The 19,480-nt window shown below is 37.8% G+C and overlaps 1 protein-coding gene across 1 annotated transcript in view; it reads left to right on the top strand.

Moving 5' to 3' along the window:
• The window catches only part of Neto (Neuropilin and tolloid-like), a 51,563-nt gene extending 32,690 nt beyond the window's left edge, over nt 1-18,873 (top strand). Inside the window, exons 3-13 of the mRNA XM_073092049.1 lie at nt 2,470-2,555; nt 2,970-3,147; nt 3,839-3,987; nt 4,469-4,566; nt 5,964-6,139; nt 6,988-7,109; nt 10,813-10,950; nt 12,574-12,747; nt 13,789-14,086; nt 17,651-17,800; nt 18,201-18,873. Coding sequence (XP_072948150.1) covers nt 2,470-2,555; nt 2,970-3,147; nt 3,839-3,987; nt 4,469-4,566; nt 5,964-6,139; nt 6,988-7,109; nt 10,813-10,950; nt 12,574-12,747; nt 13,789-14,086; nt 17,651-17,800; nt 18,201-18,289 — 1,658 coding nt within the window. The 3' untranslated portion in view covers nt 18,290-18,873. The remainder of the gene's footprint in view (nt 1-2,469; nt 2,556-2,969; nt 3,148-3,838; nt 3,988-4,468; nt 4,567-5,963; nt 6,140-6,987; nt 7,110-10,812; nt 10,951-12,573; nt 12,748-13,788; nt 14,087-17,650; nt 17,801-18,200) is intronic.
• The last annotated feature ends 607 nt before the right edge of the window (nt 18,874-19,480 follow it).

Here is a 19,480-nt window from a genome sequence, read left to right on the forward strand (position 1 = left end):
TAATAGACGTTTCCTACACTTACAGCCCCCATACAGAGAATTGCATATCGTGGTTGTCATATACACACACATAGACAAATATCACCCAGACCCAGAAACAGGAATTTAAATTCATAATTTAGATGAATATTTAGTCGGGAATCGAACCTGGGAACTTCTGCACCGGTATTGTGACCCCTCTGCCACACAGATATTCATATTAACATTATACAAATTATGTTTTCGGTAGAAATGTAGTGAGAATGTCAGAAGTTCACGAAGTTTGGAATCTCCGGTACCTCTTATTTTTCATAATAATATGCTTATCAGAAATACTTATTACCACTCAAAGACCTTTTATATTATTACTAGCTGACCCGGCAAACGTTGTGTTGGCATATAAATAAAAAAATGTTAAGGGTGAACAACCCCTATCACTTAGGGGTATGAAAAATAGATAGTAGCCGATTCTCATACCTACTGAATATGCATATAAAATTTGGTCAAAATCGGTAAAGCCGTTTCGGAGGAGTACGGTAACTAACATTGTGACACGAGAATTTTACGTACTATAATAGTAGAATAACTGAATTCTGGTCAATAGATCGGTACCCTTACCATGAGTTTTTACGTTTTGACAAATATGACTGTTGGTATTTGTTTACGTATTGGCCCATACAATTTCCAATCAGCGCCCCTAGCGGAACGTGTAAGAACTAGGAAATCGTATGGGCCAATACGTAAACAAATACCAAAACAGACATATTTACAATCTTACAATAGTTAGGTACTAAAGAAAACATGAGAATGTAATAATGATAATATGGTTCGTGATAAAAATAATCTTACTAAGGATCCTAATAAATATTATGATAAAAATAATATGAGGATACACAAATATCTACAAGCGAACTATTATTAAAAGGTCACCATTTTTGTATAGGTATCTTAGATAACGGGTCATTGAACTTTGGCTTCTGCCCAAAATTCCAAAGTTCTTTATATGAAACGACATTTAACTATATGGTAACTATTCGGACATAGTTATTTTGAAATATATACAATGTTAATCAATCAGAGATGGTGTTAGTATGATGTGAGATGAATGTTTTTGTATGAAATTTTTAACAATCCGCAATATAGACCTAAGACCGTTATTAATATTCAAACTGTACTTACCAGACATCGAAATTTGACAATGTTTCATAAACAACCCATCACTGCCCCACTGCTGGGCATGGATCTCCTCTCAGAAAGAGAAGGATTAAGTTTTAGTCCACCGCGCTGGCCAAGTGCGTTTTGGTAGACTTCTCATACCTTTGAAAACATTTATTTTTTATTTTTTAAGACTTCTCAGGTATGCAGATTACCTCACGATGTTTTCCTGCGCCGTTTAAGCAAGTGATCATTAATTTCTAATACGCACATAACTTTGAAAAACCAGAGCTACGTGCCTGAGATTTGAACCTCTGACCGGTCGACCGGTCAAGAAGCCGAGTTTCTTAACCACCAGGCTATCACTGCTTTTTGACAATGTTTAGTTTAAAGAAATTTCCAAATGTTGATTTGTAGCAAGTTTCATGGTTTGAATATCAATAATGGGCGATTTCCGTTTAAAAACTTTATTCACAAAAACATTTATTAATAACCTTATTCTTATTTCATCAACGTCAAATTAACCTCAAACTTATTCGATTAACTTGCCATAACTGAAAGTCGTTAAGAAAATAACAATAAAACATTTGCCTACTTAAATAATGTGCGAAGTTATAAGATTGATTACAAAATTCCCTAAATCTTTGGAACAAAGTTTCTAATCGTTTATGGCTTTTAGGAATTCTAAAAGTATCGTAATTGGCGAAATTTTAAGCCATTATCGGTGTAAAATGAAGTATTTGAGAGTTACTAATGTTCTGTGTCCCTCCATATTTATTGTTATTTAATAGTTAGTTTTTAATACTCTTACAAGTCTTGGAGAATTGCTATCTGCATATTTATTCAAACTAGTTTCTTAATGAACGCATTTAATATCAGAATGATAATAATATATTACTTTACATTTTATATTGAAGAACATTTTGTTAATAAAGGATTAGAATCAGCTTTATCTTTTTCTTTTGCTTTAAATTAAGTTACTTTGTAGTCGATCTATTATTGTCTCCATTAAGTCTTAGTGTAAAAGAGGTGAAAGCCACAGACCATAATACCAATTACGAATAGATAGATAACACACACATTTATATTGATACTCATAGAACTCTCAGGTGTGAAGATTTCTTCATGATGTTCTACTTACTCTTCGCACATTTTTACGACACGACGTGTCGTGTGTTTCCATGACGTAATGTTGTACATTTCCATAGCACGTCACAAGGTACCAGCATATGGTCATCAATGTAACACACGCATAGGACTTTTCTCAGGATGTGGAGTGAAGTGTAAGTGAAAAGATTTAGAGAATATCATATCTTAAAAAGACTTTTTTTCCAGCTACCGAGGGACAAGTTATCCAATTCACATTCGTTGACATGTTTCACATAGAATACCATCCAGAATGCGCCTATGACTACTTAGAAGTAAGTATGTTTACGAAAATTAATTTACAAATATTTTAATTTTCAATTATTTAAAGTCCTCAATTATTAGCTGACAGCAGCAATATCAAAACCATTTGATTGATTTTTTTTTATTTTCGCGAATGATAACAATTGCTTAAGGAGTAATCAAGCAATCAAGGATCTTGTAATAAATAAAATTGCTATAGTATTTTTTTTTAATCGGGTTAATTAGTGCACCGCAGTACCGCAAATAGCAATTGAAAGTAAGTGCTATTCGGTAAGTCTATACCTTATCATGGAACATACAATAGTGAAATTCTGATATTCTACTCGGTCCTTGTTATGAATACCAGCCTCTGTAACATCTAACAGGAGTCCTTGGCATAACATTAACCTTATAATACTTTTCTGAGCTAATAACTCTCTCACCAGATTCGGGATGGGTTAATGGGGTATGCCAAGAGCTTGGACAAGGTCTGCGGGGAGACTTTCCCGCGGCAGATCACCACGTCAGGACCTCACGCTTGGCTGAAGTTCAAATCTGATGAAACGATAGAATACGAAGGCTTCCATATTAACATCGCATTTATAGAATCTGGGACTAACAGCCGTAAGTATACCTTAGAATTGTGCCATGATATTTGAAGAATGGTAGAACCAGTACTATTTAACAAGAGAGGTAACATCGCCCCACTATTTCTAGGGTGAGGCGACCATCTTAAGGCTCAGGAGTGGCATCTGACAAAATCTTTTCAATATGGAGTTGATCACAGATGTCCCTAGGCGACTCATCATCATGTAGCATACATTGTACACCACCGTTCAATTGCTACATCAATCTTATAAAAAGTAATATTATGTAGTTCCTACTTAGTTTAAGGCAGCAACGCATCAGTAATCGACATTGGTACGATGGTGGTACTTTTGAAGTTGGTAGCCCTTTGTAGTTCGACTCCAGTGCATCACCGCCACACCTATTTCTGCCTCATAGCGCTGCTGTGTTCTGGTTTGAAGCGTATGGTAAGGGAGACAGACTTTTCCGAGACGTTCCAGCTTAGTCCTCAGGGGTAGCGGCGCATCTGTGGCCGACCTCAGGTGGGAATATCTAATCCTATCTGGGGTTGATTATAGGCAGTAGCCACTTACCATCAAGGTGGATTGCATTGGTCGCATCACACTACTTATACTACTTTTCGTCTTTTGAGTAATTAGACCTGTGTCACAACTTAATTCAAAGTGTTTAAGAACCTTACAACAATTTTCCAATATTTCTCCAAATTCTAAGTCACTTTCCTTCACAGACCGTATCCCACCATCATGTTACCACGACGCCGAGGGTCCGTTGTATGGAATCATAGATTCCCGCAAGATTGACTCCGACTGCCTCAAAAGAAGTGAAAACCACGCTCTTGATGTTCTATGGACCATCAAAACTGCTGAGAATACAAAGGTAACTAACAACATAACAACAATAGACCAACATAACTACAATCCACCAACATAACAATAGACCAACATAAGAACTAGTTTTTAAAAGTAAGTAATAAGGTGGCACATAAGTTTTCGCCATTTTTTTTTATTTAAAATTTCGCAAAAGATCAGATGTTTGTTGCCTTGTGATTTAAATCATGCGAAAAGGATTTAGAAGGTTTATTACTTGTTCTAGTTAATTTACCTTAACTTTCAGATCATTAAAATGAAATGTCGCGAAGCTATGCACAATTATTTTTCAATACTGATGTAAAATTGACAAATTCTTTAAATTACTTTTTCGAGTCGATTACGAATGATTTACATCTTTTTAACTCGTTGATTTTTTAATGTAAATATGTTTCTGTTTTATAAACTGTTCTGTGTAATTTACATATTTTCTTCTTTTGTTAACGCATGCAGGGTTTTATTTTATAATCATGCTTGTTTTTTATTTCCAGATTTTCCTCAATTTCACCCAGTACGCCTTACAGAAGCCAAATGAATGTGAGGACAATGTTATACAAGTTTTTGGATATATATTAGAGCAGGAAGCAATGTAAGTCATCTTCATATACGAATAATATAATGTAGGTTAAATAAATTTTGAGTTATTAGGGGATCAAAAGTAACACTAAATATTTCGTATAATAACATACCAGTTCTTTTTTCTAGAACTTGACTGATACACTACCGCGTGTCTAGATATCTTATGCCTCTTGGTGAAATGTTCTATCTAAATGACCTGAAATTATCTTTATGCCCATGTTTGCCTTTTGTTGTATTATTGTGCTGTTTTTGGTCTTAGGGTGAGGTAATGCTGCCTTACTTTTTTTATAAGATTACAGTAGGATACGGGCATGCTGTCCGCCTCATGTTAAGTGGTACTGCCCTTGGATGTCTCTAACCAAATTCATATAGAATACTAGTTGACCCGGCAAACGTTGTGTTGCCATATAAATAAAAAAAATGTTAAGGGTGAACAACCCTTATCACTTAGGGGTATGAAAAATAGATAGTAGCCGATTCTCAGACCCACTGAATATGTATATAAAATTTGGTGAAAATCGGTAAAGCCGTCTCGGAGGAGTACGGTAACTAACATTGTGACACGAGAAATTATGTATAGGGACTAAGATATTTACCTCATATGTAAATCAGCCGACCATCCACAATAGGCCACTGAAACGCAAGAAGTATTTGAAGCTAGAAATAACCCTGCTAACTAATAAATACATTTTTGAGTAACGAAAAATGTTAAGCAAAACAAATCTAAGAACCAATCATCTAGCTTCTATTTCACTTTAAATACATAAACAGGCTTGCACGAACCCAAACCTATTTCTTGTAACTACGAGAATGTGGACCCAAGGGTCAGGAGTAGGTCAAATCGCTCCACGTAAACAATTTATGAACAAACCCACCCTCCTTCCATCACGGATTTGATTAAGGAAGATATTTTGCTGGCTCTTGTATAAGATGCCGTAGCGACTTGGCTACGCGAGACTAATGATAAGATAAGCTTGCAAAACATGTTTTTAATAAAAGCCTCTGGAATATATCTACATAATTATACGCAAATAAAATTAAATCTTCGTTGTCATTCTGAGGTTGAGGTTGAGTGAGGTAATGGGTTGATGATGATGATGAAAATTGGAGTGTCTTTTGGTAACTTTATATACCTTTCTACGGAAATAGTGATGTATTCTAGTTGAAAATTGTTTTTTTTTTTTAAGTACCAACTGGTGAAATGCATGCCCGTTTGATACTTCAACGTCATAAAAATAAAAAAGGGTTTTGGTCTAAAATTTTGAACCGTACAAAACTTGGCCATAATGTCCCAAAAACTGGTTGACAAATCAAACGTTATAATTAAGGTCTTAATATGAAAAATCCGTCACTAAAGTTACCAAACAATATGTATGTATAAGATATATAAATAAGATTTTTCATCAGGTTAGGCCATTTCTGCGGGTCGGTGGCCAACTCGATCACGACGAAGGGTGAAGGGGGGAAGGGAGACAAGGGCAACATCATGTACATAAGGATGTATACGTCTAATACCGGCAAAGGATCCTACTTCTCCGCTACGTATACGGCGTTCAGGACGTTGGACCCTACTAAGGCTAATGGTAAATTGTGTTCAATTTTTAACCGACTTCCCATAGGAAGAGAGGTTATTTAGCTTTAAATAATTTTAATTATGGTAAAATTTTACGGATTTCCCAAAGGTAAGGGGTTATTTATTCATCGTGTATTTTTATGCACGTCCAGCGATTATTTCGCGATGCGGCCGACATGGTTCAAACATTGCATGCGACTAGTTGCAATGTAGGTTTAATGCATAATTCTAAAAACAGCACTAATTAGTTCACACTACTACACATCACGCGCTTTGCCTCATGATCGAAAAAATATATTGAGCGCCGATTTCGGAATTATGTACTAAACCAAATTTATTGCTTTATTTTTAATAACATAGATGGCACTTGTATTTTTTTGTGTTTAATATAGGTAGGGTATCCGAAAGTAAATTACTGGCCGAAACCGAAAAAATTATCGGCTATAACCACAAACTTTGGCCCAAGCCAAAGCCAAAGCCTGACAAAAGCTTACTTTTAAATTAAAGGCTTATAATGACATATGAAAATCGATATAAGTGAATGACAATATTAATGTACCCAATTACGGTAATTTCGCAATTACAATGAAATCAGTCAGTCTTAATAATTCTCCGCTAATGTCTAATTAATACATAATATAATAAATAGACTAGCATTCATAATAGAGTGTTTAATACCTGAGTTTGCAAGAAAAGTTCGCCCAAAATTTCGCCATTATGTCTGACGCCATAGCCGATGCCGCAAGTTTTGTCTACCATTTTTTTTTCAGAAGGTGTCCGAATCCAAAGTCATAGCCAAAAAATCATTACAACTTATATTAATGAAGATATTAATTATTGTTTTATTCTTGAACCCAGACCATTGCGACACGGAGACAGAGTTTGACTGCGAAGACAACACCTGCATATCCGCTGACCTCAAGTGCAAGGATACAGCACACTGCAGGCTGAAGACTGATCAGGAACCTGAATTTTGCTCAGTAAGTATTAACGTTACTTTATGCTGTGGATTCCGGTAATTTTCGATATATATAACTCAAAGGACTGACATAGTGATCTATCAACGCACAGCCCAAACCGCTCGACGGTTCAGGCTGAAATTTGGCATGCAGGTAGATGTTATGACGTAGGCATCCGCTAAGAAAGGATTTTGATAAATTCTACCCCCAAGGGGATGAAAATATTACTTTGTAACGCGAGCGAAGCCGCGGGCAAAAGCTCGTTTACGATATAAAATTAAATTGATGTGGCAAGTAATAATGAAATTGATGTAGCAAGCGAGGTTGCAATCCACCAAGTAAATAGTCTCCGTCTCCATAAACTATTGTGACCAACCTCGTATATAACATGTTCTACCTAAAGATAAAGGTGGTAGAACCCTCTGTGGTTAGACTCCGGCGGCACCGCCGCCGCACCTATATCTGCCTCATAACAGTGTTAAGCGCTGCTGTGTTCTGGTTTGAAGGGTGTGGTAAGGGAGACATACTTTTACGAGACATTCCAGCTTAGTCCTAAGGGGTTACGGCGCATCTGTGGCTGACCTCAGGTAGGAAACTAATCTTATCTTTCCCGCTTCTCCCATATTTTCGCCAGTGAGAGATCTTAAGTGATGAACTGATAAACATAATATGAAGGAAATCAGTCGATAACATGAATCAAATTATGAGGCATGTCCATTTCCTTTGAGTAAATATATTAATTCCGCTAAAGCTCTGTTCAAATAGAAGCGGAAACGGAAGAATGCTTGTACGGGTACAAGCTGGTAATGTCTTACGCCTCTTACAATTATTAACCTTCAATGTTTTGCTTAAAGTTGACAGTTGACAATTTCTTCATACTAGACACAAATACACGTCTGTGTACTAGACATTGATATTTTTCGATCTTTGGAAAATATGGATGGATTGATTAATTGGCTAATTGATTAATGGCTTTAGTCAATAGAAACTTTTTCAATAAGAGGTCAAAAATCAAATCAAAATAATACTAGAACTTTTTATAATACGGAAGAAGCAACGCATGCAGTTCACAAAATATTGTTAGCGAAAACAGTTATTTATTAAAGAAATCTTAAATACCACGGTCTGGCTGCTGAGAGAATGTATTATTAACAGGTCGTGTCCACCTGTAGTATATAACTTTGACGTGGCCTCGAATATATTATGAAAAGTTGACTATAGTTTTTTCAACAAAATAATTTCCATCAGTTTCAAACAATTTTTGTTACTGTTTTCCTAAAAGTCCCGAGCACGCTTACCGCTTATCACTTGTACCAAACATCCAGGGTTTGAAGCCGGGTAACATTTTTATACGAGAAGTTTATCTCTATTACTCATAACCATAAAACTTATCCAGTCTGTACTTTTGCGACTTCGTCATGACCACTTTCGAATTGATCGTAAGCCGGACAAACGAACAGTTTTATATGTATTCATGAGTAATATCGAATATTATCGAAAGTATATTATCGAAAGAAAGTCGAGAGAATTTGAGAGATTCTTTTAACGCTGTTTTGGATTTAGAAAACGTTTTCGTCGAAAGAAAGTCGAGAGAATTTGAAAGATTCTTTTAACGATGTTTTGGATTTAGAAAACGTTTTAGTTTACCTATTGTTTCAGTGCTGTGCATGGGTGTATTCTCAGAGTCAAAAAGATTAGGTTATAATTTATCGCTGAACAAGTGTGGATTAGTTGGTTTCACAATTAAAAACTTTTTTTTGAATAAGTAATTTGTGAGATTTCTTCGCAATATTTTCCTTCAACATCAAAGCAAGTGATAATTAATTTGTAATACGTACATAATGAAACATCATAGATTCGTGCCGGGATTCAATCCCTAAACTCCACGAGAAAAGTGTTTTCCCTACTAGACTTTATAGGAGATGACAGCGACCGTCAACAACAAAAACAAACTTCGTCAACAACAACAACAAACAATTTGACAACCCGCGTGCCGGAGCAGTCACCGTACCGTACTGACGCGCAAAGGGTTCCAGGTTCGATCCCCGGCCAGACAGGTATCTGAATGAATTTGGATATCTGTTCTGAGTCTGGGTGTTTATGTATCGTCTTTGGGTGTGTCCATGGCACCTACGTAATACGCGTAAAAAAGCGTCTTCTTTCCTTAAACTAACGGTAGACTACAAACACATCTCGTGTCAAAAGTGGGACCGAACCTGTCTCCAGCGGTCATTGTTGGGGCGATGGTTCAGCGCTGCGAAGCCTGGGATTGCATGATCACCTTCTGCGACATAGTCAGCCGCGAAGGAAGACGCCGAGCGAGTTAGGGAGCGCGCTGAACCCGCTCGGAGGAGGAGTCGCCGCGGGCGTAGATAACGCCCACCGGCGCGGTGTCCCTGTAGTTCCAGGACCAGAATAGGGCTACGCTATCCTCTGTCTGTCGTAAGAGGCGACTAAAAGGGTCTTCCGGGGTTGCGGGCGGCAAGAGTGGGAGCTCGAACCGCCCGGCTAGTGACCCCGGGAAGGACAGCGGTTTGTGTGGTCGCATATCGCTGTAATCACCAAGGGATGTGAGAGGAGGGTAAATTGCTCCCCCCAGGGCAGAGCCCGATAGAAGGGCATCGCGTTAGGAGGACTCCGGTTGTGTTCCGTTGGAGATCCCGGAGTTCTCCACCAAACGCTGAGGACGGCCACCGGGGGGGGTTTTAATGCGGTAAGGATCCCACATAACCCCGTGCCGCTCCCACGGCATAGGGTACCTTTTGAAGGATTCCCCCTCGTAAACAAAAAAAGAAAGAAGACTACACACACATAACCAACTCCTTTGAAAACATTATTGATAAATCTCATGACTGCTTTCCTAACGATGTTTGTGCACTATTCTAGTAAATGATACCTAATTCATTTCTAATGAGCACATTCATTTGAGCAAAGTGCAGACTGCCTGAATGCAACAAAAACCTTTGCAACTTGGCTATAATTATTTTGTGTTTATGTGTCTAAAAGGACTATTTATATAAATTACTTAGTTAAGAAAAAGACGGTATTTAATTTAGATTTAGTTTGTTATCTATTAGGTGTGAGTCAGTTTGGTGCTAAATAAACAAACGCTTTCTACACTCACAGCCCCATACTAGGATTCCCTGTATCGTGGATGCCATGAACACACAGAGACAAATAAATACACAAACACCCAGACCCAGAAACAGACACCTAAATTCATCATTTAGATTATCTGTCTAACCGGGGATCGAACCCGGGACCCACTGCGCGTCACACCGATATGGTGACCGCTCCACGACGCGGGTCGTCGTGGTAGTAGAACCCTTTGTAGTTAGACTCCGGAAATACTACCGCCGTACCTTTTTCTGAAAATAACAGCAGTGTTAAGCACTACTATGTTCCGGGTGTAAGGGATAATTATCTCAGGGGTTGAAACTAATTACTTAGGGGTATCAACGCTTGTATGGTCGACTTCGGGTAGAAGTCGATCTGGGATTAATTACAGATATCCATGGCAGTAGCTACTAACGTGCGCGCGCGTTTACTTCTTCTATATTATAAATAAAAGGTGTCGTGAAGGCGTGTCTGGGATTTGAACCTCGGACCCCCAGATAGAGAGGGCGATTTCAATCAGGCAATCGCAACGCAAGATCTATGTTTACCATAACAATTAAATGACTATTGAAATAACGTCCAATTCTTCTAACCTCCAACTCCTCAGAAAGAAACGGAATCCACCATCAATCAGCCCCATATCCTGGTGATCCTGGTGATCTTCTCCCTGATTCTCTCCGGGATGAGCTTCGTCTTCCTCTTCAAGTGCATCAGGAAACTCTACCAGGACCACAAAATTATCAAGGTTAGTTATTTTAAATTACTTTTAAAAGATCACGCAATTCATCGGATGGTAAGTTGTCATCGATCGGCAGTTCCATATAGAACATGAGTTCTATCTAAGGCTGATCATAGATACGTTGTCCTTACTCAGGACTAAAATGGTCTCCTCATATGGAAGTTAGTCGGCATCCACACCATTCCAACAAAACCTTGGGAGACATATTTTCCGAGGCGTTCCAGCTTAGTCCTCAGGGGTAGCGGCGCATCTGTGGTCAAACTGAGTTAGAAATATATAATCCAATCTGGGGTTGATAACAGATGTCCATAGGTGACAGTAGCCACTTACCATCAAGTGGTTAAGCTCGTCTGCTACTCCTATATTATAAAAAAATGTAATAACAGCTTCATAGTAGAAATAGGTGCCGTAATTGTACCTTCCTTACGGTTCGACCGTATTCTATCATCGTTCACGTAACTGTCTTCAAATTCACCGAATCCAAATAAAACAGGAATCTTATTTAAAGTTGATGTTGTACTCTAAATGCGAATATCTTCCATACCCTTCTTAGTACATAACAGTGCTACACTGTATACTTACCCTGTAGTACCCTTACCAGAAGTTTTTACGTTTTGACAAATATGACTGTTTTGGTATTTGTTTACGTATTTGCCCATATAATTTCCAATCAGCGCCCCTAGCGGATTGTGTCAGAACTTGGAAATAGTATGGGCCAATACGTAAACAAATACCAAAACAGTCATATTTGTCAAAACGTAAAACCTCCTGGTAAGTGTACAGTAAGGCAAAAATAAAATAAAGCAATAACGTTGTCTTACTAAATTTCGTTTAAACATTCTTACACAAACACTCATTGAAAATCTGAATAAGATAAAGTAACAGAAGAACCTTACAATAGATACCCTGCCAATACACGTAGTGCTGACACGACAGGGACTGCCCAGGGCGTGAGACTACCAAGGGAACAGTTAATAAGATAAAAGTAATGTCGACCGGAAGTTTTAGGAAGCCATTAGTGGCCCTATCCGTAGAGCTAATGTGGAGTCGAATAGTGGATAGAGTGATACTCGTATCATATACACGAATACCTTATTAACACATACCCTGAAAGCCTTATTAACATGCTTTTCTTAGCTTAGTATGTATATGTTTGATTTAGACATACATCTTGAAATGGAATTATTTTCAAAAATAGACGTATATTAAATTAGTATTGATTAGTATGGCATGTTCCGAGCGGTAGTAGGGGCGGCAAATTTAATGTGTATTTTGATTTAACTTTTGCACATTAAGGGCGGCAAATATTAAGACCTTTTAACTGTATTTTTAAAAGCTATTTAAATTTCAAATTGCCTTTATAAAATGTTACTCTGTAAAAATAAATAGGAACTTATTTTTACACAAAACTTTTTGTTACGCCAACCTATTCTTAGAAGGCGGCAAATTCAAGAAATATAACCCCGGGCACGGCAACCTCGGGCGGTTCAAGCTTACTATTCCCAAGTAGATTAAATATATTACTATAGATTATATCACCATCTATACTATAGATTATACCAATCTATAGCTACTATACAATTGAATCTTTGTCTATGCCACTAGTGTTTAATTTCCTCAAACTAACAGGAGCACATAAAGCAGTCCTGCGAAGACAGGCTAGACAGCCTCGTGGACAGCCGACTGACGTTGGACGCGAAACGTCTGGGCAGGGACAGCGAGCCCCGAGCCAGCTTGGAAAGAGACAACCATACCAACGAAATGTTCAAGCAGCAGAGAAAGTTCTCGCAGCAGAAAGTACGGGTGAGTACCAAATAAAATTGAAGAAAAATAATGTTGGATCATTATGATTATGCTACAAATATTATGATTTCACTACAGAATGATTGTCTTTTCTGAGGTAACCGCAGAAATCTATCAAATTACAAAGAATCATAATGAGAGGTTATGTTCGGAATATAGACCATAGAATAATTATCACGATAGTGCATGTCCATTGTTTCACTACATACTCAGATCTCTGAAAAACATTATTTTCAAAAAATTAATGCTCACCCCTCTCACTCTCAAAAAAGACTTGCCGTAGAAGACTAATGCTTTTCACATAGATTAGTAAAGATTACTCACTCCTAACAAGAAAATGTAACCAGTTTTGAGAATTGAAATAGTTGCGTAAAAAAGTTTTGCCACGTCTCCGCGCTAAAATGTCCCTAAAATATTTGAAATAATTATTTATTTATTATGAAAATTACGCAGTATTAGTTATTTATTCGTAATTTTTCTCTAAAAATCTCTAAATAAAAACTTATTTGTCAAGAATTCAAAAAAATAACTTACTAAGCCGTTTGTGGCTTTATTGAATTTCAAGGCGGCGAAGTGTCTTTACTAATCTATGGCTTTTCATAACAAATCAATACTCAGACCATACGGTATTACTGTTGATGTTACCATTATAGCAAATAATGACGAATTTCTCGATAATGCTTGTAATTATAATTTTGATGAAAGCATGCATGATGCCTTCTTTTAAAACCTCATCCCACTCAACTATACTTAAGTGCTATCATTTTTTTTATTATTATGTGACTTCATAAAAGGACATTCTGTACTCGTCCGCTTTGTATGTTAGTGTGTATGTATACGTGTATGTGCGTGATTTTCTCAAAAAATACTCATCTAATCCGGATGGGGTTTTGGTTATTTGTTAAGACTGCCCCACATTCTCGGGAGAACGTGTGAAAAACACGAGAAACGAGAATGTGGAGCCAATACGAACTCGCGTTCTCGCGAGAATGTGGAGCGGGCTTTATATGTAAATAATACAATACATTTTCTTCTCCTTAGCCCACTAGCATCGACTCTGACTTCATCCACGAAACCCATCTTGATTTAGAAGACGAGCCCTGGAGAAGAGACGTAGACCGTGGTCCCGTCGACCCAGAAGAAGTACGAATCGAAAGAAACGGGAGAACAAGGAAGAGTGATCTTAGTAAAAAAGAAGAGTCGATAAGAAGTAAGAGTAAAGAGAGTGAAGAGAAGAAGCAGATACGTGATGCGTCTGTCAATGTGCCTGATACGAAGGAATCTGGATGTCAGACTAGAGAAAGTCTGTTCCAGACTGAAACTGCGCCCAGTTCTGATGGTAAGAGTTATTTTAAGGTCTTATGTTTATTTAGATAGCAAACGAGCGTGTAGTCCACATGGTAGTAAATGGCAATCGCTCATAGACATCTGTAATCAACGCCAATAAAAAATTGTAATTTTTCGTGACTGCGAAGGTAGTACAGTTATTTTAGGGTGAAGTACTTGCTTTTTGGTGGAAGGTGTGGATGCCGGCTGACTTCCATTTAAGACGACAATGTTAGTCCATAGGAGTGACATCGCATCCGTGATCAGCTTGAAGGATCTATCCATCCACATCTGTCCATGGACATCTTCATCTGGTGGACTGCAAGCTTATTTGCTACAGTCTTCCATGTAACATAAAACAAATAACTTCTTTAAATTAGAAAGTATAGTATAGCCAATATAATGAATGATTGCTAACGTCAGTTATAATACTAACATTAGAACATCAACTTTTAAAAGTAGAACATAGAGCCTAGCAAATATTGTTAAAAAAGTAAATGGTCATATAAGCAAATTAGAACAAACTTTTTTTTAAATAGAACGTATAGCCTAGTCAATATGATGACGAATTGCCATCGTCAATTAAAAAAGCAACATTAGAACAACTTTTTAAAAGTAGAACATAGGCCTAGCCAATATAATAAAGGATTGCCGTCGTCAGTTATAAAAGCTACATTAGAACAACAACGTGTTCAATGGCTTGTGACGTCATATTTTGACAAAACAACCAACTTGGCAAACGAAATAGAAATAGCGGGACTATAGATAACTTCAGCAATAATTCATAAGTCCGTTTTGTGATTGGTACGGCTGTTTGAACCAGCAAATATTGATGTAGATGTTTGAAAAGTTCATGTTTGCGGTCGGAAATAGACAGAGACTTAATGCCAGGATTATTGAATAGTGTAAGGCTTTTATTGTTTAGTTTGTCTTACAATCATTAAATATTTAATTCGTTGAAACGTTACGTAGGACTTGTCGTCAACCTATTATAATTCCACTACAAGGTCGAGTTTCCTCTTTGCACTAGGCCAGCGTGGTGGGAATAGGGCTACGGTATCCCCTGCCTATTGTAAGAGGGGACTAAAAGGGGCTTCCGGGGTTGCGGGCGGCAAGAGTGGGAGCTCGAACCACCCGGACAGCGACTCTGAGAAGGGCGGCAGTATGTGTGGTCGCATACCGTCGTGCACACCAGACGGTGTGGCGAGAAACACGCTCACCTGGGTGGAGCCCGATGGGACAACGCACTAAGAGTTCTCAAGTTGCGTTCCTCTGGAGATTCCGGAGTCCTCTACGCAGCGCCGAGGACGACCACGGGGGGTTTTGGGTGCAATAAGAATCCCACATGTGCGTTCGTTCCCACGGCATAGGGTACCTTTTGAAGGTTTCCCCCTGGTAAACGAAAAAAAAGTGCTAGGTAATATAACAGTAATGGGTTAATGATGATTGTGTCATACGGATCCAACCTCCTTAAAAGTTAGATTAACTCCTTAAAAGTTATACGAATACAAGCAATCTAGTGTTTTGACGATGTTTGTCCGCCCAACTTGCTCGGGCAATGTTGACGCAATTGTTGAAAAGTCATGAAGAACAACAACGAACTTGTCAATTGTGTTGCTTCAATATTTGTTGCTTGTTCAATCTTCGCGTAAATGCGTTTAAAAATTCGCTAATTGATGTAAATACAACAAGCAATGTTGCCTGATTATGCTGCGTGTAACAAACAAGATTTGTATACATTTCTAGCTGAAAAATATATATAAGTATATTAAATATTTAAACATCTGTATTGAACAAAAAACACATTATGCTTAACTCCTTCAAAGTTACACAAATTTGCATGTGTGTTCGACAAGCAATCTCGTGTTTTGACGATGTTTCTCCTCCCCAACTTGCTCACAATGTTGACGCGATTGAAGAAAAGTCAAGAACAACAACGAACTTTAGAATTGTGTTACTTGAATATTTGTTCCTTGTGCAATCTTCGCGAAATTTATATATTTGAAAATTCTCTAATTAATGTCAATATAACGAGCAATATTATCTGATTGTGTTGCGTTTAAACTGTAAGCACGTTTTGTGTATTTTCAAGCTCTAATCATGTAAGCATCCAGTTACTATCTGTATCTCATAATATTGTGCAATATTTACCACAATACTCAGTATAACTCTGTGATATTGCTATAGTTTGATGTCACACCGCATTCCTTGTCAAGCGGGCTACATTACAAAGTGTAGAATACAAAGACACTAAATATAGTTACATAGGGTTATAGAGTAGAATTTGTCAAGATTTTTAAACAAAATATCCAATATATTTATTGCACAATTATTGTATGCCCACCTGTGGCGGGAGTATGTTGTACTCAAAATACTTTGTTTGTACCATGTACCCATGTTCCACATTAAATTTGATTTGATTTGATATACTTATCCGAGGCGATCCTACTTAGTCGTCAGGGGTAACAACACATCTGTGACCGACCTCAAGTAGGACTTATCTGGGGTTGGTTATAGATGTTCATTGGCAGTATTCACTTAACATTAGGTGGACTACAAGATCCTTTGCTACCCCTTTACTTAGAAAAAACTCACTTGTCTTCTCACCTAACACCACTTTGGATTAATTGATATTTCACATATGTTTCTAACTTATTACTAATAGGTAATATGTTGTGGATGACACCTTTCGTTATCAGGTCTATTCTAACTGTAAATATATATCTTTGCAATAACACAAAATATATTCCAACCAGAATATGTCTGACAATATTGCTGAACTATATTCTTAGTTAGATTTCCAGGTACATGCAATATTTATAGCCCGTTTACGACCCCTATGAGAACCATAGGGGTGGTTTTAAGCCCCTACGTCACATCTATTTCTGTCTCATACTGGAAATATAGTGACTGCTTTGAAGTGGAGTGTGGCATATACACTTTTATGAAAGTTCTAACTTAGTCCTCAGGGATAGTGGCGTATTTATAGACGATGATGGGACTAAATTGTCTCTTTTTGAAGTTGATAATAGTACAAAAGCAACCAAGTAGATAGCTGGGAATGTCGAAGTTTAAGTATTGATACTTAATCCAGTAACACTTATATCAGGCATATCAACTTCATCTTGAGTGTAGCAACGCATCTGTCGTCAATCTTAGGAAGGGATATTGCAGTCTTTTTTAAGGTTGATTGCAGTCAGTACAAATGAAAGGCACAAACACTAGGTCCTTATTTGAAGCTGATTATAAATTTGCGATTTTAACTAAGCGATTATTTGACTGACAAAACCGTATGGTCTGAAGTAGCTCCAGCTCCACATGTACCATTACATTAAGTTTGTCATTGTAAAATACTTTTTTTTAAAAGAGGTGTGTTATGGAGTTTCTTTCGCCGCTTCTTCTCCATAACGAAACACCTTGTGAAGTGGTGATAGTTGTATTGACATTCAAAAAGTGATCTGTAAAGAACCTATTTTGAATAAAAAAAATTGATTTGATTTGACGTTCGAAACAATTCATACCACATGCTTGCAAAAATTCTCAATTCCAATCGGTGATTGTCAAATAATTCTCGCAGGTTCTGGTACCACAAACAGCAGAGGATTCTCGACCTTCGGATACTCCGGAGCCACTATCGTCAGACCTTCACCACCTGCTCCAGCTACCAATACCTCTGAGATCACCATCGAGCTACTGAGGCAGGTTACTCCTCATCCGGAGAAACCACGTAAGTATATAACTAGAATTTCTTTGCTGCATAATCTCATCCTTAACATATTTTGCTCAGTAGTTTCAAAATCAGAAGTTCTTGTAGTCTCGGTAGACGGTTGGAAGTGAGTAAAAAAAAATAGAATCCGTAGAGGTAATACCCCTCTAAGTATTTCTTTTGTATTTCTAAGTTTCTTCGGGTTCTCTGAATGTCTGCTTATTTACATGTGAGGCGACCAGCTTATACTTCGGCATTGGCAACGCGTCAGTGATTGGATTCATGTAGAATCCCGGTCCTTTTGCAATGGTGATGACGGTACAAAGAAATTGAAGATACCGTTCATAACCTTTTAATCCATGTTACAGCGATGCAAATTGCCTATAGGATCTTAAGAAATAAGAAATAATTTTACTTACAGAAAAGAAACTGCAAGACCGCCGACCCATCAGCACAGAGACCACTCGATCAGCGCCCGACGTCATCATAGTCTCCAAACCGATTCGCTGAGGATGACCTTTGGGGCCCCCTCCGTGGGCCCCAACTCCCCCCGACTCCTGGGGGTACGAGTACCCGCGGGAACCTCGAACGTGCCCCGAGGGTTCCTACCAGCCGCATATCTGCCACTTGGACACTTTATCCAAAAGTGTGTCTTTTGAAGACTGTGATGGGTACTATAGCAAATACTTTGATGAAGGTCCAAAACTACTTTATGATTACTGTTTGAAGAGTGATTTTGATTATAAGAAGTCAAAGACGTTGCCAAGGAATTTAGGTTCCTCAGTAGATTGTAAGGGTAAAGTGTTTTCGAATAGGAGTGTGTGTTTTTATGATGTTGAGGAGCCGTGCAGACATCGGTGCCAGAAGACTTTCTTGGTTAAAGCTGATGTAGAACCCCCTAGATAACGAAGAGATTTCTCGTTTGATTTCTAGATTGTGATGTTAGTTACGCTTGTGTGCTAGCGTACCTGGTATAAGCTAGGTTTAGTTATTTTTTTAAATTGCAAAGTCTTACCCGGCCGGGTAATTTTACTGCAAAGAGCCAACAACTCTCCTTTGCTTATCCTAACACAAGAAAGAACCCTTTAGAACTCTCTGTTATGGCGCAAAACCTGTGCCCAGGTGTGAGATATAAAAAAATATTTACACTAACTAACAATATTAACCATAAAGCGACAGGGAAAAATTTATTCAAAATCCTATTACTAACACTGTACTTCTAGTGTGCCTCGAATATGGTGAATAAATCTTCTACTTTTCTCAAGTATAGGGCTGAATCAGATTTTATAAAAAAGAAAGCAAATATTGGATTTGTTACTGGTTTGGACACAACTAGATCTAGCTTATACCTATTAGGTCTTAGCTATACACTAATGATGCTGGCAGTATTGAAACTAGATGTTTTAGTCTTAATTTTATTTTGTGCAATCGTCTAGAATTCACTGCCACTTTTTTAACTGTGTTATTTGAAGTATATGGATATATTTGAAAAATATTGATAATTATGGCCAATGCATAATAAGAATAGACGATGTCCGATATTTTATGTAGCTTAAGGTCGTTTGTCCACTGCACCGTCACCGAGCCGATATCGAGAACGAGATTATTTTGGGGCCGAGTTTAATATGTCATGACGGCGATAGTTTGTACACCGCGCTCGATATCGGCGGTTTGTTTTGTTCCAGCTATCACGCGTGTGAC

Source organism: Epargyreus clarus, unplaced genomic scaffold (assembly GCF_041222505.1).
Source record: "Epargyreus clarus isolate Ecla_fem2 unplaced genomic scaffold, WU_Ecla_fem_2.2 ptg000035l, whole genome shotgun sequence".
Classification (NCBI taxonomy): domain Eukaryota; kingdom Metazoa; phylum Arthropoda; class Insecta; order Lepidoptera; family Hesperiidae; genus Epargyreus; species Epargyreus clarus.